The sequence below is a fragment of the Fusarium oxysporum genome, chromosome 13 (assembly GCF_000149955.1).
Source record: "Fusarium oxysporum f. sp. lycopersici 4287 chromosome 13, whole genome shotgun sequence".
NCBI lineage: Eukaryota > Fungi > Ascomycota > Sordariomycetes > Hypocreales > Nectriaceae > Fusarium > Fusarium oxysporum.
In genome coordinates this window covers 411,556-435,333 of record NC_030998.1, presented here as the reverse complement: position 1 = coordinate 435,333, position 23,778 = coordinate 411,556, and the positions used below count along the sequence as shown (strand labels likewise).

At 46.5% G+C, this 23,778-nt stretch overlaps 10 protein-coding genes across 10 annotated transcripts; 3 read left to right on the top strand and 7 right to left on the bottom strand.

The window, feature by feature from the left end:
* Positions 1–96: 96 nt before the first annotated feature.
* On the bottom strand, positions 97–4,074 carry FOXG_20656 (uncharacterized protein; the record flags this gene model as incomplete). Its single annotated transcript, XM_018400952.1, has 5 exons — positions 97–1,913; positions 2,816–2,944; positions 2,997–3,336; positions 3,412–3,876; positions 3,934–4,074. 5 exons carry the CDS (start codon positions 4,072–4,074, stop codon positions 97–99), a joined length of 2,892 nt encoding a protein of 963 aa, XP_018250481.1.
* A 576-nt stretch (positions 4,075–4,650) lies between these two features.
* On the top strand, positions 4,651–5,816 carry FOXG_12030 (uncharacterized protein; the record flags this gene model as incomplete). Its single annotated transcript, XM_018391764.1, has 4 exons — positions 4,651–4,737; positions 4,796–4,933; positions 4,982–5,585; positions 5,645–5,816. The coding sequence occupies 4 exons, from the start codon at positions 4,651–4,653 to the stop codon at positions 5,767–5,769; spliced, it is 954 nt and encodes a 317-aa protein (XP_018250480.1). The 3' UTR covers positions 5,770–5,816.
* Positions 5,817–6,109: 293 nt separating this feature from the next.
* On the bottom strand, positions 6,110–7,707 carry FOXG_12029 (uncharacterized protein). The gene is made up of 5 exons (XM_018391763.1): positions 7,336–7,707; positions 7,272–7,291; positions 7,185–7,221; positions 6,682–7,138; positions 6,110–6,633 (listed from the first exon to the last, which is right to left on the bottom strand). Exons 1-5 carry the CDS (start codon positions 7,583–7,585, stop codon positions 6,204–6,206), a joined length of 1,194 nt encoding a protein of 397 aa, XP_018250479.1. The 5' UTR covers positions 7,586–7,707; the 3' UTR covers positions 6,110–6,203.
* Positions 7,708–8,600: 893 nt separating this feature from the next.
* FOXG_12028 (cytochrome P450 oxidoreductase) lies at positions 8,601–10,578 on the top strand. Its single transcript, XM_018391762.1, has 3 exons — positions 8,601–9,116; positions 9,171–9,792; positions 9,844–10,578. The coding sequence occupies exons 1-3, from the start codon at positions 8,906–8,908 to the stop codon at positions 10,529–10,531; spliced, it is 1,521 nt and encodes a 506-aa protein (XP_018250478.1). The 5' UTR covers positions 8,601–8,905; the 3' UTR covers positions 10,532–10,578.
* Positions 10,579–10,789: 211 nt separating this feature from the next.
* Positions 10,790–11,107, bottom strand: FOXG_20655 (uncharacterized protein; the record flags this gene model as incomplete). The annotated part of the gene is made up of 1 exon (XM_018400951.1): positions 10,790–11,107. One exon carries the CDS (start codon positions 11,105–11,107, stop codon positions 10,790–10,792), a length of 318 nt encoding a protein of 105 aa, XP_018250477.1.
* Positions 11,108–13,766: 2,659 nt separating this feature from the next.
* Positions 13,767–13,901, top strand: FOXG_20654 (uncharacterized protein; the record flags this gene model as incomplete). The annotated part of the gene is made up of 1 exon (XM_018400950.1): positions 13,767–13,901. One exon carries the CDS (start codon positions 13,767–13,769, stop codon positions 13,899–13,901), a length of 135 nt encoding a protein of 44 aa, XP_018250476.1.
* A 1,385-nt stretch (positions 13,902–15,286) lies between these two features.
* Positions 15,287–16,368, bottom strand: FOXG_12027 (uncharacterized protein; the record flags this gene model as incomplete). The annotated part of the gene is made up of 3 exons (XM_018391761.1): positions 15,287–15,742; positions 15,799–16,101; positions 16,219–16,368. 3 exons carry the CDS (start codon positions 16,366–16,368, stop codon positions 15,287–15,289), a joined length of 909 nt encoding a protein of 302 aa, XP_018250475.1.
* A 1,393-nt stretch (positions 16,369–17,761) lies between these two features.
* Positions 17,762–18,312, bottom strand: FOXG_12026 (uncharacterized protein; the record flags this gene model as incomplete). Its single annotated transcript, XM_018391760.1, has 2 exons — positions 17,762–17,967; positions 18,018–18,312. The coding sequence occupies 2 exons, from the start codon at positions 18,310–18,312 to the stop codon at positions 17,762–17,764; spliced, it is 501 nt and encodes a 166-aa protein (XP_018250474.1).
* Positions 18,313–19,606: 1,294 nt separating this feature from the next.
* On the bottom strand, positions 19,607–20,292 carry FOXG_12025 (uncharacterized protein; the record flags this gene model as incomplete). Its single annotated transcript, XM_018391759.1, has 2 exons — positions 19,607–19,852; positions 19,876–20,292. The coding sequence occupies 2 exons, from the start codon at positions 20,290–20,292 to the stop codon at positions 19,607–19,609; spliced, it is 663 nt and encodes a 220-aa protein (XP_018250473.1).
* A 1,390-nt stretch (positions 20,293–21,682) lies between these two features.
* Positions 21,683–23,452, bottom strand: FOXG_12024 (uncharacterized protein). Its single transcript, XM_018391758.1, has one exon. It carries the CDS (start codon positions 23,344–23,346, stop codon positions 21,844–21,846), a length of 1,503 nt encoding a protein of 500 aa, XP_018250472.1. The 5' UTR covers positions 23,347–23,452; the 3' UTR covers positions 21,683–21,843.
* Positions 23,453–23,778: the final 326 nt, after the last annotated feature.

Below are 23,778 nucleotides of genomic sequence, written 5' to 3'. Positions count from 1 at the left end.
TGGTAGTTGCCGCTATCTATATCGACTAAAACAGGTTTCCATTAATATCCTAACAAGCTCTCATGTAAAAACAATGCCGCGGAGTTGGAAGCTACCTTATCCAAACATCGTTCGGAGGTCCTTCTTGTCCATAAGGCTGATCCAACAAACATCCATGCTCCACCTGGGCGCTTCATCATAGGCAGCCCACAGTTCTTTCGTAAACTTCTCGGCGACACCGAGAGGACCGGGGTGCAAGCATTCTTTGAAGACACTCAGACGTCGCAAAATAAAGGCTCGCCCTTTACTCACATCAATGGCCATCTGTGAGACGGGTAAAAGGTCGACATCCTCTTTGGAATGTTCGAGTGGGTCTTTCAGAAGATCCAGGTAGTCAAGAATACTCTCCATTGGTCTTGGCTTGGCCTGACTGCCGCCACTGATGGAATTTGACTCTGTTTCAAGCCGTGAGGTTGGTGTGTATCGAAGCCCCGTGGCAGCGCAGACATACAAAAGCGGCTGGATAGCGGAGCTGCCGGACTCGGAGGGGATTCGCTCAAGCACTTCTATGAGCCGAAGAGTGAGGGGTATGATGCGCTTGTGCCATAGCATTGTTGTTTCTACTTCACTGGGGTCTCGCGGCACCAGTTGAGAATAGGGTGCCAATAAGGAAGGAAACTGTATGTAGAGCTGGAGCAGGGAGGCAAGTTGATAAGCTTCAGCCACATGTAAAAGATGATTACTCGATGTGCGCTTGTCACCGGTATCGTTGAGTGATGGACTTGGAGATAGCTGCAGTTGTAGCAACTCTACCTCCAACTCCTTTGCCTGCTCGATCTCTGGTACCGTGAGAGGTGAGCCCATTGCCCCCCTTGATGATCCAGTAATGCGACGTCGAGAAGCACGACAAACGCGAATTGACCGCGTGAATAGGACCGAGCTTAGAATTGAGACACCGGTCCACGGGTGAGGCTCCGCCTCGTAGGAAGACTGGCTATGAGTATCCAAGCACCCAGATCTCTGGAAGGTGGATGGGAGTGCGCTGACTTGGTGTATGTCGGTGCCCGGTTCTGGATCATATATGAAAGATATCAACATATCCCAGTAGACAAGGCTTTTGTTAAAGAAGTCTAGCTTGTCAGCATCAGTAGCGAACTGTTGCTGTGAGCTCCATCGAAGCAGTGTCTTCGCTTCTTGCAAAAACGGCCAACCCACCCGACGAGTATCTAGCCAACAAATTGTCGTTCCAAGGCAGAGGAGTGAGAACATGATACCGGCAGGCATCGCGTCGAGGGCGTTCTTCTCATTGAGCTCGTGTATCTCTGCTTGAACACTTAGGGTTGCCGTTTTGAGCAGGCTCATAGCAGAGTGCCTCATTTGTGGTAACCGTGCCGAAAGGAAGCTGGCTGACATGCTTTGGAGAGCAACGAAGACGGGGGGTGAGCTTTGCCAAAGATCCTCGGCCATCTTTCGATTCATGTTGGACTTGGAGTCGAAGCCAGACCATGCCGGACATACTTCGTCGAACCAACATTTCAGAAGCCGCATAGAGGAGTCTGAGTTGATCCCTGGTGGTTGAATCTGACCAGATAGACCAGGGTCTAGCCAAGAGGTCCGTTGGGACGACATATGAAAGCAGAAATCCGGCAGCCAGTCGGAAGTGGAAAAGTCGAAGTTCGGAGTCTCAATAGTAATCGAATGAAGGCTATCACCAAAGTCTCCACCAAAATTCGTCGAATCGAAGTCCATAAGATCTGTTAGGCTGATATCCTCTGACTCTGGCCAAAGAGTCATTTCACCGTCCGTCACTGGACCAATCTCCTCAACTTCCTCATGGGTGCATTCATCAGCTGTCAGCGGATTCAAAGTAATGGTAGATGGGTTGTCGTTCAGAGGCTCTGGTGACTTCTTTTGCTGTTGCAATGTCTCACTCGCTGTTATCTCGTGTTTGTATGACCACCTCAACGTTCGCTGAGGGTAGCCGTCGCATAGCAGACCCTTCTTTGCGCAATTCGTGCACGTTGGTCTGCTTTCATCGCATTTGACCTCTCTGCGTCAGTACCTCATCAACCATTTCCGCTTCTCTAGACATACATGTCTCTGCTTGCATGACTGACAACCGCCTCGGGAGCGTTGCCCGTATGATCTCGTTAGCCTACGGCCACCGCGTCGGGGCATGGTAGCGCTTAGGTTATAAGTGTCGACTATGACTGCTCGTGCGGTTGACCGACTATCCACGTCAGGGAGGGGAACCGTGAATCAGCATCCTTAGTCACCAGGGAAGCGCGGGGTCGAAAGTTAGCGAGGCCGGACACTACTACGGTACCCGGCATACGGACTAATATGCCGTGATTTGGGCCAATCGAATGGTTGCGTGCGCTTTGCATCACCATTCGTCATCCGGCTTTGTATGGAAAGTTTAATCAAGAGCGTGAGAGCTTCTGACACCACTTGAGGTCTATTTAAGCTATTCTTCAGATTCTAGCTATTACTATGTCGAAGCCTAGGTGAATCAGAAAGAGAAGACCTGTGCCTTTAACTTCGGTAGCGCCGTGCACATAAAGCGCCGAAGAAACTTAGCTTCTTATATATCTTAATCTTTTACTTTTATTTTTACAAGTACATAACTCTACTTCTGCTGAGTATGAAGACCGTGTTGTCTAAATATATGAAGACTTTCTCAATCCACTAGGTTTACATCTTGGACCATTACCAATCCAGCTTTCTAGAAGTTCCGCAGTCCATAGCTTGACAGACTAGAGTCAAGAATAAGCCAATGTAGCGTAAGGGTATCGAGGATGTCCCAACTTGGGGTATTTACAAGGGCGTTACTTACTTCGATCAGCCTTTGAGAGTTTGGCGTCGCCATTCTGCTGCTTAAGCGCAGTGGGCTTGATTTCGAAGCCACGGTCTGCCTCCTGACGCCGGTGCATTTCGACTGCATCAGCAATCTTTGCTTGGTCACCTATTACTAGTCAGCGTTGTGATCACAGAAGCTCGACATAGCCCAATCTCACTGTTGCCAATGGCTTCATCTCTGGAAGTTATGAGCTGCTTATACTGATTCTCAAAAGCTAGAAGCCTCTGCTGTATTTCCCTTTCAAGGAAAACCATAGCCGCCCCATTAAGTTTAAAAGGCCCCTTAGGGTTATTGATGTAAACATCGCAGCGTAAATTGGTTTGGTCAACGGCGACGGGAGAGTACGTGAGTTGGTACCAGAAAGGTCGATCAAACATTGTGTGTACTGTAGTCAAAGGGAAGGATAGTAGCTCTCCAACAGAACTAGGTCCCTCTGCAGGGAATGGACGGGATGAATTCGCGGAATTGGACGCAGTTGGATGCGATGTGGCGTATGGCTGGTTGACTGTCTTACATTAGCAGCTGCGGGTAATCTAGAACGGAGGGCCGAAGATGGTACACCTACGTATTACCTTCCAATTGAAGTTCCCACTGAATTCAATGCTCTCTAAGAGTTCTGTATCTGGTCCGATCTTCTCCAGCTTGTCCATCTCTAAGCCCGCTACAGGTGCAGTAGCAGGCAAGCCCTTGTCACGGCTGACGTTGATGTGAAGGAAGCCTCGGCTGTCCTGCTTCGTGTAGATTTCGAAGAGACTATTCAAGCTCTTATCAAAGCCGGTGAGATTGTCGAAATAAGGAGCTTTGATAAGCCTTCCCTCTGTGTTATAACTCCATCCATGATATCGACAGCCAAGAATGGTGGCGCTGCCAGACTGCTTCCTGGCGACCGGGAAGGCTCTGTGCCTACAGACATTGTGGAATGATCGCACTACCATGTCCTTTCCCAGGATCATGAGAATACGAAAACCAGCAATATCGTAGACAACATAGTCGCCGGGGGAGCGAAAACGTCCGCGGTGGCTCACACAAATCCACGTCTATCAATGAAATCAGACCATTGCGTGACAGATATAATCGGTTTTGAGTGTTTTTACTTGGCTGAAGATTGCCCGTCGCTCAAGTTGGAATCGAACAGGATCCGACCACCATCCCTCGGGCAGATTGAAGGCTCGGTCTTCCGGCACTATTACGCGAGCATCGCATCGTTGCAGATAACGCCAGAAATGAAGAACCATTGAAACAATAAGCACACTCGTAGTGCCAAAAATTATTAATGAATTCATTGAGAAGAGCACTTAGAACAACAGAATGTGATGCATGAAGTGAACAGCTGCGAATGTTTCTTACAGAAGAGCAAGAATATTTAGCCCTTCAGCAAAATACACCATTTCCGCAAGATCCATTTCGACGGCTGGCATTCTCGTGTGCGATTTCTGTATTAGGCAATGGAGATTACTCTATCGGGGTGTTTGCGCCCATGAATCGCTGGCTTTGGAGCGGCATGTGAAGCACAAGAATAAATTACCTGTTAAAGAGACTCAATGGTACGGTACGCGTGATATCGCCCGGCTGGAAATATGTGGATGAGGCATGCTGCGTGTAAAATTTCCTGATCTGGTATAGCATAGCGTAGGGTAGGCTTCCGGCTATGAACATCGATTTGGATAAAGCTCAGATATGGGCATTCCTATGAACAGGTATTTTCATGTCCCCCTTGTTGCTCAAAACAAGAGATTTTCTATTCAACTTACATCAAATAAGAATCAAATAAACCGAAATATTATTGAAATCGCCCCCTCCCATAATTCATGATGACTGACTGGGACGTTACTCTCCCTGCATCCTGGTACACCAGCACTGGCATCTACAGCTTAGAGAGAAGGGCGATTTTTCTCAACGCAAGTTCAAGGGGGACTCCAGTCTCTCTGGTTACGCTCATACTGATTCGCTATCCAGTCCTGGGTTCTTCTGGGAGCCGTAACCAAGTTTCCTGAAACCAATGTCAACTACGAGCACGAGCTGGCTCAGACCGACTTCATCGTCCGTCGCGAGACTGAAGATTGGAGAAGTATCACCGTCTCCAAGCAGAGCGATGTAAGTACTCGCACATCCAACTCTCAAGAAATCTTTCTAATCATACAGGGTACCGTTATGCGATCGCACCTAACTCCAAATGGACTTCTTTTCTTGACCTTGTCCGACGAGACCTGCTCCTTTGAGGAGTTCTTCCCCGGCTTTGAGGAATCGACTGCACACGCCGACTTCACTGAGCTTCCACTAAGACGTCCTCTTAAGTACATCGCTGATAATAATTGGAAGGCTACGGTTGATGCGTATCAAGAGTGCCTCCATTGTGCCTATGCCCATCCGGAGTTTGCAAAAACGTTCAAACCCGCGGGCTACAAAGTCATTAATAAGCACAACTACTCGCAGCATATTGCTACTGCCACTGGTGCTGACGATGGTTTATTCTTCTTCCTTTTCCCCAATTGCTCCTTGAGCTTGTACGCCGGGGGTTTGACCTGCTGGCGCATCAATCCATCTAAGAAACCCGAACAAGCCCGCATGGAGTTTGACTACTATCATAAAGCCCCTGCTGGGAGCGATGAGTTCGAAAAGTGGTATGACTTCACGCGTAATGTTGCTGTTGAAGATATTGAGCTTTGTGAGAAGACTCAAGCAAACCTTAATGTTGGCATTTACTCGGAGGGTTTGCTGAATCCACAAAAGGAGAATGGCGTTATCTGTAAGTGTATCCTACTGTTGGATTGATCCTTCTTAATGCTAATATTTATAATCTGAAAGATTTCCATAGTCGTATACTTGAGTTGTGCTCAGCTCAGATGGAGAAAGATGAGGCCATGCAGTCCCCAGGAAGGTCATTTGGGGAACGCGAACCGCCCTTATCCAAGGGTCTGACTAGCTACTAAGAGTGATTGTGGCGGGATACCAAGGCGGTAGAAGATTTCAATACTACATCTATTACATTCGCCGCCACATAACGAGTGTGATCCCGTCTCTGCGTAGCCTTACTCTGGGTAGCAAGATTTCGCGGAGGAACAGAGATCGGAAACGCCAGCCAATTAAGGGCACGGGCTGCTTTTCGGATAGAGCCTCGCTTACGGAATGTCCGATCGCTTGACATCGGGCTCTCTATGTCGGGGACGACCTGAAAACTAAAGCCCGGTGGCGTGGAGGCTCAATTGCAATCTAAGTAGGAGTTGGTCAATATCCTTTGCTTGAATCACGAGGGCACATAAAAGTAGAAGATCGATGTTTAATGTCAAAGACTAGTATGTGCAAGTCAAGCTATTATCTATTACTATAGTTGTCCTATCTAAAACAATTGAGACGCAGCGATATTTCATCTTTGACTCTGCGTCCCATTCTCCAGGTTGTTCTCGTATCGAAACGTAATATCCGTCTTAACCCCAATCCTCCCACTTGGCATAACCAACACCTCCTCACTGCTATTATCCTCCAGCCCATTCTTGATATTCGTCTCAAACGTACTCTTCGGCGCACCAGTACCAGGATTGCTACCACCCTGAAGCTCAAGTGGCATTTGTTTGAAGCCGGAGAGCTTGCGACTGCTGGACATGCCAGAGCTGCCGAGGAGACGGGGCGCGTATTTCTTGGCGATGGCTTTGTAGGAGGGGATCGAGGCGGCGAGGATGCCGATGTTGGTCTCGATTACGGACCAGTACATTGCGTCGGATATGACCCAGGTTTGGTCGGAGGAGCTGAGCATCTTGGGGATGTATGTTATTCGGATGATGGACGAGACGCAGGCACTGTCGACGTTAGCAGGTGGATGATCGATAGGGATAATGGAGACTTACAAGAGTCCGAGACCCAGGATGATGGCCAAGCTGATCTTCTGTCGTCGGGGAACACGAAGCCTCGCCACCAGTGGAATCGGCAATGTGTACGTCAGAATATCCGTAAAGATATTGACAGCCGCATTCGCCAAGTAGAAAGCATTGATGTCAACGCACTTCTTATCCTCCGGCAAGATCGTAATATCGTACGCGGCCGGGACTGGAGAACACTGAAAGATGCAAGCCAGGACATTTGCACCAGCCTGACATCCAACGACCCCCATCATCACAAAAGCCGTCTTGCGTAACATTTTATCGCCGAGTCGGGTGTAAAGCGCAAGTACTGAGATCTTGATGAAGCCGAGGCAGGCATTGTAGAAGATGGAGGACAGCCAGACGATTTGGAGGTAGGCGATGAAGTTGTCGGTCCCGCGCTTTATCACGTCTTCGTAGTGACTACCGAGGCCATGTTGGACGGCTAAGGAGGTTAGTGACGGCTAGTTAGCAAGCAATAGTATACTTACAAGCAATTGTGCAGCCGATAAAGCACCATGATAAGATCTTGAATCCGTCAGTATCTGCACATGCAGTCTTAAAAAGATCAGACTTACGGCTCCAACGCAAATCAAGTCTGCAACAGTTAGCAAAGCCCAATAAGTGGATCGAAAAACTCACAGTCATCAGCCCCAAGCGACCTAACAATAAACGTCCTTGCCCACAATCTCAACACCACAGCACAAAAGCTAATGACAGCAAAACAAATAGCAACCGAGTTAACAGTAGAGCCCTGTGATTCAGTCATGGTTGCAAAGACAAACGAAAAATATTGTACGAGTCCGAAAAACCTAAGCTCATGCAGAATCTCCAGCGGGTTAAATGGAAGAATCCATCGTGTCTCAACTGAGACAAGCGGATGGCCTTTCATTACAGCTGATTGATTAACTCCTTGGTGTTATGCCAATCGTTGACCATTCTGTAACGAAAGCACAGACGGGAAATTCTCGCCTCGCCAAGCGACCGAAGATCTTACTGACTCCATCGCTAGCCCTGACGGCGCCAGGCGAAAGAGGAGAAGTCTTTCAGGGGAAATTCATATATCAGATTTTATCATTCGTCTTGGAAGTTCTGAACCAACATAGAGTAGCATTTGCCCCCCATTCTAAGTGGAGATGCGTGTAATGATTGACGCTTGGGTAAAAGTGATTGGATGCTAGGATACTCGGATAAATGGTCCGTGAATTCGACTGTGCGAGGATCATGACGCTTGGTGGACCTCGGCTTCTCATTTCCGGAGCGTTTTTCCCACCCACTTGGTGTTGTTTTCTCCTTTAGACTTTCTGCTATTGAGGTTTGTGAGGCTAGAGACAACGGCCCGGTGGGAGCTAAGTGTTAGTCTACCAGTTCTCTTCAGCGTGTCTCACGCTAATTATTGCCTCATCCTACTGACTTCCTTCTTTCGTATTTCATATTTCATACCGTGGCATTTGGTAGAATCCACTTAGTCAATAACCTGTTTCCTCGCGAGAATCTGTCATCTTTTCTCAACTGTGGAGCCAAGCAAACAAGGCACTTCAACCAACATGTTCTCCACAATGAGACAAATATCATATCATCCGAGTACCGCCTGCCTGCCTGCATGAACTTCTTGTCAGGGGAAAAAGAAGCAGAAGGATCATGAAACATCTCCTTTACCCAAAGCCTCGGGAACACCGTCGTGGTATTACCGTTGTATAACCCAATCCGTTCACATGCGAATCTTGAGTAACCGCTGAAGTGGAGAGGATTTAATATCTCAGCCGCGTATGGCGATCTTGGTAGCAGATCTTGGCGAACGTGGGTAGAGGACCAGGATCAGAAATTTTACCACGACTCGGGAACGCTTATCCTGCCGAATGATAGGCCCTGCTTTAACAAGGATTGTCGACCGTTCTCAGGTAAGTCGTCGTTTAATAGGCAAGCGCATAAACAATTCTTGGATCTTCAGCAGGTTGCTCATCCGAGATGTGAACCGTTACATTAAAGGATCCACTTTACTACATGTTGCATAGCATAGAAAAGCAATCACGGGCCATTGAACATCCTGGGTTAATGATCGTCAAGTTGCGCAACTCGGTTATACAGGCTATGTAACAGCCCGGAAACCAGCCGTTCGTGTCGATCCCTCGTACATTATCGGGTTCAGTCCCCTTTCATTGCTTATTTTCGCGTTCTCGACAATTGGTTCATTTTATTTCCTGCAGACACAATGGCTGTGCTCAGCTTTGTGAATATTGCCCTGTTGGGGGTTGGGTATATTGCTTTTTGCGCTCTGTGGCAGATTGTTCGGTATCGCTTTTTTCACCCGCTGAAGAAGTTTCCTGGGAATTTCTGGGGGACTGTTACGAGGCTTTGGATCACGTATCATAATGTGAAGGCTGATGAATGCGCGACGTTCCAGGAGCTTCACAAGAAGCATGGTGAGATCACGCTGTTCAAAAATCATGAATGATTGAGTTATTTACAGCTTGCAGGACCTGTTATTAGGATTACTCCTACAATGTTGCTCGTCAGCGACGCAACTCAACTACCAAAGATTTACAATCGTCACGCCAACAAGTCAAAGCACTATATCACCGGAAGCTTTGGCAAAGATGAGTCCCTTTTCAACATGCAAGACTCCGTCATGCATGCCAAGTACAGAAAAATTGCGGCTCCTCTCTACAGTTTAACCAACATCAAGAAGATGGAGCCGTTGATTGACTCCAACATTGAGAATTGGATGGCCCGTCTGCAGCGAGAATTCGCCTCTACCAACAAACCGTTCGACTTTGCGCCTTGGGCTGTGTTTATGGCCTATGACATCATTTCCGAAGTTGGCTTTGGTGCTCCGTTTGGGTTTGTGAAAGAGGGAAAGGATGTTGAAGGTCTTATTCAGGGCTTTCACGACGGTCTAACTCCCTTTGGTATCATGGCTAGGCTGCATCCTTTTACCAACTGGGTCAAGAGTACTTTCTTGGGCAAGTACATGGTTGCCAGTCCTGAGCAGGATTCTGGAATTGGAACATTGATGCGATTTCGCGATCGCCTGATTGATCAGCGTTTCAAGGATATTGAGAATGGTGCGACAGACGGACGTGTTGACTTGCTTCAGACGTAAGTTGGCCTGTTTCATATTTCACACTAGATGTTGACATAGATCTACAGGTTCATCGAGGCCAAGGATGAGGATGGCAATCCTTTGGATATCAATTACATCAAGGCTGAGATTCTTCTTGTCCTTCTCGCCGGCGCTGATACAACTGGCACAGCCTTTCAGGCCATGATGATCCACATCCTCACCAACCCATCCGTCTACAAGAAGCTCATGGCTGAGCTAGACGATGCTACTATCGCTGGTAAACTCTCCGAGATGCCTCAGTACGACGAAGTCGTCGAACACTGCCCCTACTACATCGCCTGCGTCAAAGAAAGCATGCGTCTTAACCCCTCTGCACCAAACATCTTCCCCCGCATCGCTCCACCAGGCGGTCTCGAGATCTGTGGTCAATTCGTCCCAGAGGGTACTGAGGTGACTTGTAACCCGTGGCTCGTGCACCGTGACCCCAACATCTACGGTGATGACGCCGAGGTGTTCAAGCCTGAGCGTTGGCTGGACGAAGACAAGGCCAAGGTCTACAATAAGTATAGCATGGGCTTTGGATATGGCGCTAGAGTCTGTTTGGGGCAGGATGTTGCGCGCATGGAGCTTTACAAGGGACCATTGCAGTTTTTAAGGAGCTTCAAGGTTGACTGGGTTGATGAGAAGAACAGAGGGACTTATGTTGTTAAGGGTGGCGTGAGTTACTTTGAGAACATGAACATCACGATCCAGAGACGAGAAGTTGTGGCATAAATTACATAGCTGCTATGAATAGAATCCCACTAAGCTCTCAACCTTCACATACCACTAAAATGCGCAATTTGGTCCAACTAACCCTACCTTCTTGACCGAAGGAGACTTCGAGCTCTGCCATCCAGCAAGCACGTTCCTTTGCATGAACAAAATAACCACTAAATCTTGAGATTCTTAGTTGATGAAAACTTTCTAGTGTTGCGACTAGAAGGTTTTATACATTGTATGTTAATCCTGAAGAAGGAATAGAACAACCATTTAGGACTCCGGACTCTTCTCATTATTTCTCTTGCTTAGCAATGACAGCTGCAATACTGAGCTGACCATTGTCGCAGTTGTCAAGAACGACAAGTCATCGTCAAGATCCCTTTCTTCCACAAAGGCATATACGACATAGCTGCCGAAGCCCGCTTCTTTGACGTAGAAATACCTGTTCTCCTGTTTCTCCTCTTTCCCAAAAATGGCTCTCAGGTTCAGGATGAGGTCATCGTAGTTTCGGACTACGTGCGAGCGAATGTTGTGTTCGAACCATTTGTTGCCGTTTTTTAAGAAAAAGGACTCATTTACTTGACTCATAATTCTTGGAAGATTGTTGGTATTCATATGCCACAGTCAAAGGGCAAATGAATGGAAGTTTGGCGAATTCGAGTTTTTATAGCTTAGGTATACCAGGCCGTGAATTAATGTTGAGTCTGCCTGACTGTCACGGGTAAGATGCAATATTATCAATGTTCGATGTTAGGTTGAATCGTTTTGAAGAGGAAGCACGAGGCCTTTATATACATCAAACTTTGTTATTTTGTCGTATGCTGGGGCTAATATCCCTTTTAAATATACAATATTTAAACCTTAAAACGGGTCTGGCATACTATCTAAGTTGTATGCGAGATGTGCTATGGACAGTTGAGAACTGTAACTGAGAGCTTGTATAATAACATAACCTCGGAGAACTATGGCTCATCTGGGTATAGGATTGTTTTGAGTTGATATACCTGACAGCTGATGCTTACATCACGCGGCCTACTCGAATATGTACTGCGTCACTGAAACGGCAAGGCATTGTGCTGCAATCACGGCTTAATAACTTATGGTGCTTAGAAACCTGAGCTTGAAGTATCAACTACAAAGACCAAGCCCAGCTTACATTGTTTAAATATTATAACAATAACTCATTATAAATAGTAATACTAACTCGAAGAGAGCGATGCTGTGACTCGGTTCACCATTTGAAGATGTATAAGATGCTACAATCCCTTAGCCAAGATAATGCTGTACCATTTGCTTGCACCGAGTAGTAGCATTATTTACAGGTAGGCTTTACCAGAACACTTGGGAAAGTTCACTGAGGGCACGAAAGTAAGATTTATTATACCTTGGTTTGGCTCGATTGTCTTAGAGTGAAGTATCCCACCATTGATAAGCCCTCAGGTTCTCCAGTTCGACTCCTAGTCAACTCTACTACACCCCAGAGTCAATACCCGCGTTTTTCAATCCTACAAGCTCCGTGAGTATATCCTTTTTCTCCCAGGAAAAGATTTCATAGCGTTCAAGATCCACATGGCAGGCATAGTACTCGCCGGATTTTCCAGCTCCTTTGAAAATGATGTCCAATCCAGACTTGAGTGAAGTCTCGCTTTTGATACTTTTACCACCGATTGTGATTTTGAAATAATCCACACCTTCCACGCCTGTAAATGTATCCCTTCCAACGAGAGGCATCTTGTAGTTTCAGGTTTTGTGATGTTGAGAAAATTCAATGTGCTTCTCTCTCTCCCTGTGTGTATGTGAATGGCGTTATATATAAGTGATCGTGGGCTTGTCTTATTGTCTTCTTATTGGGAGTTTGAGGGAGAAACATGCAATACTTATAGGGCGAGTAAACGGAAGGATCATTCAACTACGTGTGTCAGTTGCAGTGTCTGAATAGTGCTGCTGAAGCAATTGCGACAGAAATTATCTACTGAATAAGCGATCCAACTGATGAGTGAATGCGCTGTCAGTGCCGTTTTACTCTGAGTCACTTCTGTTATCAGACACATTCACTCCCCAGATGCCCTCCACTTCACTGAAACCCTGAAGTACTCCCCCAAGTATTCAGTCACGGTTTCCAAACCACGTGAACGGCACCTTAGGGCCCCTTGGTGGTCCTGGGAGTCGTTTTCACAGTCAACTCTTGGGTCAAGACTTATTATTTATAGCTCCTGGAGTAATCATTCACTTCTCATGGTTACATTACTTGACAATATCAGAGAAGGATGGGTGCATCTCACGTCTAGTGAGGTGGGTTGATGAATGCATTTTTCGACAGCCCAAGACTATGGAACCAGTATATGGGAGCAACACTATTGCTTGGGCAAATACACAGCGACTCTATAAGCCAATGGAAGTAGGAGCGTTATTAATACTGAACCAGAGACAAAGATGCGCTGGAGCTTTGAACATATCCCACAACTTCAAAGCTACAACGCCGCGCGATTCAGTTCATTTGTCAGAATACAAATACCAACCCTTGAGCTCCATTACAGTTTCAGCCTTGTCACTTGCATCTATCAGTATTCATACCGATATCGGAATAAGGAAACACTAAATGTCGGGCTTTATGCAACCCTGTTCGCCACCCAGAATGACAGGTGTAAACGAGCCCCTTCCCGAATGGAAGCACAGTATCCAAACCAATAAAGTCAAAGCCTGGGGCGCCCTCCGTACAGCCTTGAAGGAGTTTTATGGTGAGGAATCATGAATTGATGACAATGGTTGGGTTGCCACAGAAGTCGGTGCGAATACAGTCTTCAGGGTCTGCAAGGAAGAGCCTAAGAACTTGCTGGAGGAGCTCCAGAAGAAGGACATCGTGGAGAGGCCATAGGGTAGAGTCCCATGATTTGGAATGAGCTTTTGAAGGAGCTGGGAGTTTTAAGTCGCAACGGGACCTAGATAACAATTCTTCTAACATTCAAAGGTTACCGGGTCATTTCATGGTGGAAGACCAAACGCTTTTCTTGGCGTGGCTCGGTACTGAAGCTCTAGGTACTGGGTCACGGTCGACACTCCCCTGCCATGTTGTTCCCATCACAGTGTTCCCAGGACTCTACTCGCTGGTGGCCTAGAGAGAAAAGTGATATGATGTTTGCAGTGAGGTGGCTCAGAGATAAATCGACTGGGAGAGCAAACCGAGCCCTTTTACTTGGGCTTAACAGAGATATATGGATATTTACCCAATGGTGGGTGGTCGTGGTCTATGGGCAGTACGAAAGACGATCAGATCGTGTACGCGCCCAGAGCAGAATCGGTAGACCTCGTGGCGGAGCTTCAGAAAGGTGGGTTCATTGAGAAGGGAGCAATTGAGGAGACAGCTACGACTACGGCTACGTAGCCTGAGAGGGAACATGGAATACAAGGAGCACGGTGATTCTAATAAAAGACTTATACCGCCATCGTGCCTTTTTGGCTGACCTTTGCTACAAAAACTCGAGACTCTTTGCTCTCATCCTCTCAAAAATCAGCATGAATAAGAACCACCTCGAGGATATTTCCCCTGCATACAAACCCTGGAACTGCGAAACCGTATTTGACCCGATAACACAACCTAGTGCGTATCCCCCACAGTGCCTGAGAAGCAAATAGCAACAGGGGAGGCCACTTGTATCAAGGGTAGGCATTGACAGCCATATCCACTGTGATAAGGTTGAGAGGTTAAAAGAGGCTTCAGCCCTAACATAAAGGTAAAGAACATAAATTAATATATATAGGTAATATACTCCTTACCCTTCCTAATGCCTAATATCTTTCTTTTAATAGAAAAGTTAGATATTATAATAACTATCTTTAATAATATATAAATAAGTAGTTATTACTCTTCTAATAAGATAATCTAGCTTAAAGCTTATAAAAAATATATAAAATAAAATACCTAATATAATTAAATTTATTAACTTAAGATAATACTTATATTTATAGTTATAATTAAATATTATATTAAAAGGATATTTCCTAAGTAAAAAGAATATTACTATTAAATAATAAGAAAGAGGTAATTAAGAAAGTAAAAGAAAACCTAACTTAGGTATATAATATAATAGACTTATAGGAGGACATAAACCTCTATTATCTATAATAAGTTAACTGGTAAATAATAATTATGCTATTTAAAGGGTTTTAAGAGGAAAAGGTTAAATATGCTAGTGGTGTTAGGCGGAAAAGCTCATCTATTAGAGATTCGGTAGTAATCAGGATAAAGCTTTTAGTCAAATAAAGATTCGTTCAATGAGTTACAAATGGTTTGAATACAAAGCAGCCATATCCACTTTCGATCGTGGATGCCGATAGGGTGTCTAAGTCTCGCCCAACCGCGACCAGACAGGTTCGAGGACACAACGCCAAAACAAAATCAATAATTGCTCACTAAAGGGTTCTTGTAATCAAATGCCATATTATCCCGACCTCATTCAACTCCATACTCCCTCTTTCATGCTTATCTTAGTTCCTGGTAACTTTGTCTTAAACAGATATGAGGCCAAGATCCCAGAAGGGTCGAGCCTGCAAAGTCATGTTAGTTTCAATGCAGAAATGAAAACGAAAGATTTTGATGCTACATGAATACGTACAAGAGAAGCAAACATGCCAATAATTTGAGATCCCTTTCCGTGAACAGTAACCCAGCCTTTATCTGTTCCGTAGGGGTAGTCAGGAGTTTGAATACTTCGGTCTAGGTTGCTTCGAATCTAAAATGATTAGCCAAGACGGTCTTGCACGAGTCTATCATATGAATACCTTCAACCCAGCTACATATGTCCTCTTTGTATGTACCTCGATGCTAGACAGTCGCTCACCAGAAGGGCCGTCAATAGGGAAAGATACAGTGCTGTCGTGAGAGTCGGAGAAGTTCCTACGAGCGGGATAGTTTTCGTCAAACGGACCAACATAACTAAGTGGGCGGTTATATGAACTATCTGTAAAGCGGAACTCGACTCCCGCCACATGACAAATGTCAAAGACCCATACGACAATCTCCGACAGTTGCGACAGATATCGACCGTCTGATTCACCAAAAAAGACGGTGGCCACTGGAAGATTGTATTTGGGTCGTGGCTTATCACCTCTGCTTCCGTTGAATAGCAATCCCTCCTTAGGTACTTCAGGATACCATAGGCAGGTGTTCAGCCAGTTCTCCTGGTTCGGTAATTTGTCACGACTAATGGAAACCAGCTTGAGAGCCTGGCAAATGTTAGTGCGTGTCAGTCATCTCAGTATGTGGCATAGTACAAACTTACATCGAATTCAGCTTTGACTGCAGACACTCCTTGGGCTTCTTTCAATCGCCACCTAGGAAGTCCAGCTGACTCGCCTACCCAAGAAGTAAGTTTTCCATCACTCTGAACTGCAGCAATTCCTTTGATCCCGGATAAGTCCATGGCGAGTTCCCATCCTTGAATAGGCTCGTCAGGGAGAAGTGAAATACGCCACATAGCATTCCCATGCTGGTAACCTAAAGCATGAGATCTGTCGTGCTCATCGATCATATCGAAACCAGAGATAAACCTTCCAGCGGCTGTATCAACGAATGACACGGACATCTGTCTGAGTTTCAAAGGCTCTGGAAAGTATAGGGCGCGGGCCCTCAGGACTCGAGAGCCGTAGAAGAAGCTTTTTCCTGGGCTGGTAACGGCGCGTGAAGCTGTATGCCATTAAACCTCAGCTTCGGGCATGTTTTGATCCGGTCTATCAGGCGTAGTTTCGAACCACGTGCCCAAAGCAGATCTTTGGCAAGAAGCACCGTCAAGCTGAGTAAGGGTGGCTTGAAGACGCTTAGCAAGGCCCCAGACCCGCTGGCGGTTGGCCATACTTGGGATCCCGCGTGCCCAGATCTTGAGAGACAGATATAAAGCCCTCCAAGATTCAGGAGGTCGGTGATGAACTTCAGGCAAATGTTCAAATTCGTGACCAGGTTGGAAGCGTGATGCCCAGAATCTTTCGGATAACTCCAAGGTTGCAAAGACAGGAGACGCAAGCCGTAGGGAGCGCACGTCTGATGTCGGTAAGTGGATGACAATTGCTTGCAGTAGTTCCGGGACTAAGCGAGAGAAACTGTCACTTTGGAGACTTTGTACCGTTGTTTTTAAGTGACTCAAGAAGACGTCGTTTTGTAGGCGCGCCGCTCCATTGATGGCATTGACAAGCCCAGGAATGTGGTACGGGTCAGATCGGAACGTCTGAGTTATAGCTTCCAGTGATAGGAAACAGCTACTGCGTATAGTCATATCGAACTGTTGTTTCACTGAAGATGCTCCTGCGTAGCCATGGCCCCAATCAAGGAGAGTATTCGTGTCAGTCGGCATAGAAAGACAAGCTGCAAAAAGGACATCGAGATTTAGTTTGTAGTTTTTGGTGAATATGGACCAGCACGACTCATGGAAGCCATAACCCCAAGGTTCATCGGCTGCGTCGGGATTCAGGTACACTGTTGGATGCTTGGCGTCAAGCCCACCTCTATGGTAGGGCCCGGGCCAGAGTGGCTGTCGTAGCGAGTTTGGCGACCTGTTGGGACAGGCACACAAGGGTCATCATCGTATTCTCCCCATCGTCCAACACCAGAGACGGCCGTGCGATTCCAGCTTGTACCCTCAATCCAAACTGTACGTGTCAGGTTTATCCAGTTCGCGCCTCAATTAAGCTCAGGCTGATTACCTGCCCGGACGATCTCAATCCAGGCGTCGTTGAGGCTCCTGGTGAAAGGTACTCCACAAAGAGTGCAGTATTTCATATCTGGAAAAATGATTGCAATCAGTATTGTTATGTTGTGTGAAAGTTTGGAAACCTCAGAGGCCTAGACAACAACAAGGTGGGAACCCCGCTGGTACCTGAAATGTGAGGCAGTTACGTACCACCTTCACTTGGCGCTCGTTATCAGCTCAGCCGTCCACCTGATTTGAAACCTCACATTTCTTCCTTCTTGCTGATTTGGCACTACTACCTAGGTTCGCGAAACTGATTGAGTATTGTTTTCACAAGTTCTTTTACAGAGCTATTAGTAAGACAGTGCAGTAGAATAAACAATAATACAATCATTAAGGAATCTGATGGCTTATGCAGGAGGAAAGGCAACGCCCAGGCACGGAACTATAACTTTCATCTGTCAAAAGGAATGATAGGTATTTCTAGCCACTGTCTACAGAAGGAGAGTTTGCATAAGTAGCCTGTAAATACGGGCCGCCACCGCGTATCTGGTGACTTGTCTCAAGGAGGAGTGTCACAAACAGCCCGACCATCGCAAAGGTTGCAGGTCTCACCATTGGTACAGACACTAGAAATCCAATGACAGCTCTCGTAAGATGATGCCCTCGCCTTACATCCATTGTCAGTCCACGCATCGCACCAGTCATTGTAGTCTGTGTCCTTATTCTCGACGTCGTACGCTTTCAGTTCCTGTTCCCCAATCATAGCTGGCTTTGTTAGTGAAAGCCTTTCCAACAGATAGGGTAGGGTAACTTACTGGAGATTTCAAGCTGCTGCCCATTCTCCCAAGTCTTGACTCGCCAGCTGACTCGAGGCTCATCAAGGTCAGGGCAATCCCATTGGTAGAAGTCTTCATTATCGGCGAAAAAAGCTGATGCGCGCTCAGAACAGACTTTACGACCTGAGTGCCAGAGCTCCATAGTGATAACATCGTCAATGAAAGGTCTGTTGTGAAGATATGTGCGGGCCGCGACGCACTGGGCTTCAGTGACTCGCGCAAACGTAGCGGAGATAACTGCGATAGCTGCGAGAGTCTTGGTAGAAGGGAACATGGTGAGTGAGAGCAGAGAAGTTTTTGTAAGGTGCTTTATTTAAGTGTCTTGATTTGGAAACTTGTTAGAAGCGATGGAAGACCTAATTCTTACTCGGATTGGTATCCATATTTATACCTCTGTGGCCGTCGACCATATCCCCCCTATCTCTGACTTGATGACTCGCCGTAGGACCATAATGATATCATTGACCGTATATGCACCGACTAATATGTGCTGCGTTGCCGAGATCGAGATCCCTGAGACGCAGATCATCATGAACCATTCCCAAGAGTACTAGGTATCCAGAGTTGGACCGTCATCTTGTGGTCAGAAGGATAAACGTTCGTCGAATTCGGTCTTCTCAGAATTCAGAGTAGTTACAAAACGCCAGGGTAAGTCAGCATAGAAGGTTCGAAGGGAGGTCTCATGTTACTATCATGTCTTCATCCTATTCCAGATTGGCTGCAGATCCCTAGGGAAGACCGAATGATCCAACATGGTAAGACATATTTGTGCGCAATGACACTGCCTGTGTTATCCATTGAGGAAAACGATGCGACTTACCCTATTAGCTTTCCCCGTTTAGCCCTTGCCAATGTCTTGGCTCCCCCTCTGCTTTTCACCTCATCCCTGGAAAAGTAAGCTTAATATCAAGCTGCGGTCTGTGGTGACGATCCCCCGCTTCATACGGAAATCCGCTGCGATGATGCGAGGGAGCCAATAGGCAACGAGTATGTAACACTTCACTTCACAATCACAGCTCTCGAAGGAAATAGGGCGGGAAATGCTGAAAGAATTAACGGCAGCCCATTATTTAGGATGACAGAACTGGATCATGTAGTTCACAAGTTTCATTGCATAATTGGTTCACTCTGGGATGCAGGGACGTGGCAGAAACAAGCATTCAAAAGAAGACTGAATTAATTTTATTAACAGAACACCAAAACAACCTTGAAGGTTGCTGGGAACTATTTGAATAAGTTCTGAAGTACTAGCGCCGCCGTAGATCATAAAGCGGTTCTGCAAGAGTGTAAGTCCAAGATTTTGTTACTCGGAATATATGCTGTCCACTTCCTTGGAGATAAATTTGTTGTATGGCCATTTATCCACAGAGAAGAGGATGTGTGACTGTAGTCTCGTTTGAGATCAACTCCAAATGTAGTCATGAGCAGACCGTAGGAGAATGCGATAATGCAGACTGAAAAAATAAATAGTGAGGCGCTGCTTTTTGAAGGCCCAGTAAAGAGGTGTGGGTTGAAATAATAAAGTGAGGTATTGATACTCATTGAGTTATCCTCTAAACTTATTAGAGTCAGTATAAATACTGGCCGTATACAGGAAGATAACCATAAGTAACCAATGGCACAGGTACAACATAAGCCGGCGGCGAACTCTGCGCATAGTAGGCAGCTGAGAGTCCCTGCTGATACCCCGCAAGATGAGCAGCAATATAAGGGTTGTGCTGCAGTGAAGAGCCGCCAACACTTGAACTTGAGGTTGACTGACTGCTCGGCTCGCTCGAGGGGAGGGGCTTTGGTACAGCACCCTTTTGATACCCCTTTGGCCGGTAATTAGCCAGACAAGCCGACCTTTCTGTCCTTCCAGGTGGTAGACCACATCAAACTCCCCAGACCCAGCAGAGTTGGTGATTATACGAACTGGGCCCGGTGACCCAGACACGTAACCCTTGTTCAAGCAGAAGGGGTACTCTTGCCAGGGACCCGACGACTGAAGAGCAAGCTCTTCTTTGTTATGAAATCGTCGCGGGTAAATAGACTGGCTCGATACAGGGCGAGCTGGAATCTGCTTTGCCTGTTTCCTGACTTGGCTTGCTGGGATCTGTCGGTACCACTTGTCCAAGGTCAGGTCAGATAGTGAATAGTAGGAGCAGTCTGAATCGGTCTCCCACTTGTCTTGTGCAGGTGAAGGGGGTGGCAATCCTCCTTGAGTATTAAGCTGGTCCAATTGACGCAGCGCTTCGGAAGTAAGAGCAGACATTTTTAAATGGTATATGTCGCTTAAAGAAAGTTGAAGATGAAGATACGATGGAAATCCAAGATAAAGAGATTGGTATGTGTATAAGGGTCAAAGTCTTTGCTCGCTGTTGCTGTGTCAAAATGCCAGGCAAAGTTTACCAAGTAGTGATAGTGAAGAGATGAAGAGAAGTATGTGCGCTACGTTGATATGTGGGCCAAAGCCTGGTGACTTGCCGAAAGTGGAAAGTGAGTCGTCAACAAAGAATGAGCTGATAAAGAAGAAGATAGCGTTGACGTAACCGTAAGCTGAGAACAGAAGGCTTGAGGCTTGAGCAGCAGGCAACTGAAGAGTATGAAGAAGGGAAGTTCAGAAGTCAGGATGAAGGGGACAGGACGGGAATTTATACCCATTATCCATTAGAGTTTCAGGACACAAAGATGCCTCAAGCCCTATGACCTATTGATTCGAGAAGATTGTGGAGGAGAATGGAATCATCCATGCGTATCTTGCTCAGTCTATCTTCGTGAATAGAGTGAGGCTGACAGCGCATTATGGTTGAGTTAGGGTTGGTTACTGAGGACCGTGAATGAACTCTATCTTCCCTGCCCGAACGAAAAGTTGACATGTCAAAAGCCAAATTTTCCATTATTAAGTATTCTGGATGTTTTGACAGCTTGGGCACAGTGTGCTCACGGTTCCTGGGGGCAAAGGCCGAGTTGTGAACGTCGCGATTCAGCAGTCTCAGAATGGCAAAGAACCACTTTGTACCACGTCTTTGGGTCAGTCGTGTAATGTGAAAGCCAGTATCGTGGTAAGGCGCAAGATTGATAGCTTGAGTCACATGAGTCACAAGATAATAAGGAGAAAGGGGACAAAGTGGCAGTACCAACTCTATTTCTTGTGTTACCATTGGACGCTTTATGCTAACATATATAACCAAGATTAATTTTTAGTTGAAAAGTATAAGTTCGTTTTCAAGGATGCCATTGGTGGTCATCTGTTATACTAAGCATAAGTCGTATGTAATGACTTTTACATGGTGATATGAGAAATATTAGGGCGTGATCCCATGCTGGTCTGATACAAGTACAACTTTTCATTTGCACACAATCATGTCTCTGTAAGATTTAGATTAACTTGTTACTAGTCACGCGCGCATTTTCACTTGAATCTAATCCTATGGAGGGCAGATGATTCCTTCTGTGAGTCTTGGTATGGAGTGAGGCTGACGAATCCAGGTTAAACGATCAACTAGTCTTCAGAAATTAGATTAAAAGGCTGAACATCGACTCATCTTTGTGGCAATGCCTCATACTGCGCACAAAGGTTTTTTTATACGTGGCTACACGACATCCAGCGATATCGTCTTATATTCACGACTGTTCTATCAGGAACGAAGAGTAGACAGAAAGGTATGTCGTGCTCACGATTACATACTGGATGACGTCTTGAATGGCATTGCACAGAGATAATGTCCAAGGTTCTACTTTAAGTCGTGTGTCGTACCTAATCCAAGACAGGCTTTGAGCCTGCCATATATAATGCTCTTCCATCGCCTCGCTTTTGTCTACTTCATGCCTTCTCCGGACCTTGAGCATATTGTCTCCAAAGAGGGTCCTCTAATAAATTCTCCATCGCACTGTTCTCCGTACCAACGAACACTTCAACACCGGGACCCGCATCAGGTCTATCAGGTAGAATGATGTGCATAGAGTGAGTCACTCCGACCGATGGTGGTCGAATAGCCTTGATTTGGCCACCGAAGGCAGGACCCCATTGGATATTATAAAAAGGAAACTCTCTCCAGGACGAGAACAAGGCATGGTTTCCTGGCATGTCCAGAAAAATGGCAGGTATTAATCGTGACACGTTACCAATGCTGTCCACGAGGGAGCTGATGGTGGCGAGGTACGTGTCCTTGGATTTGTTCACGGCGCCTCGGACAACGAGAGCAACGTCTGCTAGGCTGACATCTTCATGTTCTAGAACCTTCTCGATGTCCAAGATGGCTGGTGCGAAGCCAAGAATGTTGCCAAGGGTATGCTTGTGAATAGGCTTTCCAGCACGACGACGAGCATCAAGAGCCAAACCAACCATAGATGGTCCAGTAGGTTTATCCTCACCCTCCTTCTTCCCATGCTGTGCCGTCATAGTGCATCGCCAGACCAGCGCAGTCAAAGCGTCGGTCGTGGAGATGTAAGAAGAAGTGTCATCTGACTTGAAAAGCTTAGCATTGCGAGGCGCAGCAGCTTCTTTGAGTTCTTGAATCTTCTCAGACGAGAAGTAAAAGATGTGACCGTGATGAATTGGTGAAGCCAGCTTAGGTGGGGGTCCTTCAGGTGTGAAGGGTATTTCGATGTACTCGGGATGATCCTCGGGTTTGCCAACGATGGTATCAGATGGCTTCATCAACTTCGCTCTGTCCTCGCAGGGAATCTCGACTGGGTTGGTAATCGGTAGGCCTTGAGCTTTGCGGACTTCCTCGGCAAAGATCTCAGTGAACTTGTATGCTGTTGTTCCATCGATGTACGCGTGAAGAAACAAGACGTTGAGGAGCAGACCACCCTTGATGAAGTTGAGTTGCACCATAGTAGTGTTCAATCTATCTCCAGCACGAGGCCATTCTCCGCCTAGACCTCGTTGACAAACAACATCAGGGTCCAGAACAGAAGTAGGATAACCCCGACGCTTCAACTCCTCAAAACTTGGAAAGTCTTCACCTCGAAGGTCCTTGACAAGAAAGTCATCTTCAATCTCATCACCATAATGACGAAGCTGCAACAGCCCAGTCTCGAGATACTGAGCAGTAGGAACAGCCTCACAACCCGCAATAGGCGTACGATCCTTGAACGCCGAATAAGCCCTCTTAAGAATAGAAGTTACCTCCTCAACGTTGTAGCTCTCACCAAGCTCAAAGTGAAGAAGACTTCGAATCCATCCCATAGGACCAATCTTCTCAGTGGGAAGTAAAGGGGGAGCGAGATCAGGAAGTGGTATGACCTCTTCGGTAGCGACGGTCTTGGAGTGGAGAGCGGGTTGGTCTATGACCAGAACCTCTGTTTTAGCGGGAGCCATGGTGAAGGATTGGGAAATGTGGGTATGGTTTGTTTTTTGGTTTGTTCTGGTGGAAGGGGGTCTGGCTTCTAATACTTGGACAAACGAAAGGGTTTTCTAACAGGCGAAGGACGCCACGCGGAGAGATGGACTGTTTGGGCCCTGAATCTTCGTGTTATCCATGTCTGTTTCAGGGCGTGCTGCCGAGGTGGTTACATTGTTGGTTCCGAGTATGAGGATCGACGGTGTTGGTTGAGTTGGTTTAAACGAGGCCAAGCTTTCTTGGGCAGCGTCCGGCTGGTAGCCACTGGAGTAGAATCGCCACGATAGAGCTTGACCTACATACAGAGTGACATTCCTTTCGGGTCAAGTTGGGTACCAGTTGGAAGAGTTGAGAGCACTCAATGACTAATGATATCTAGTATTTCTATCTGAGGATCCCAAGGATACGTT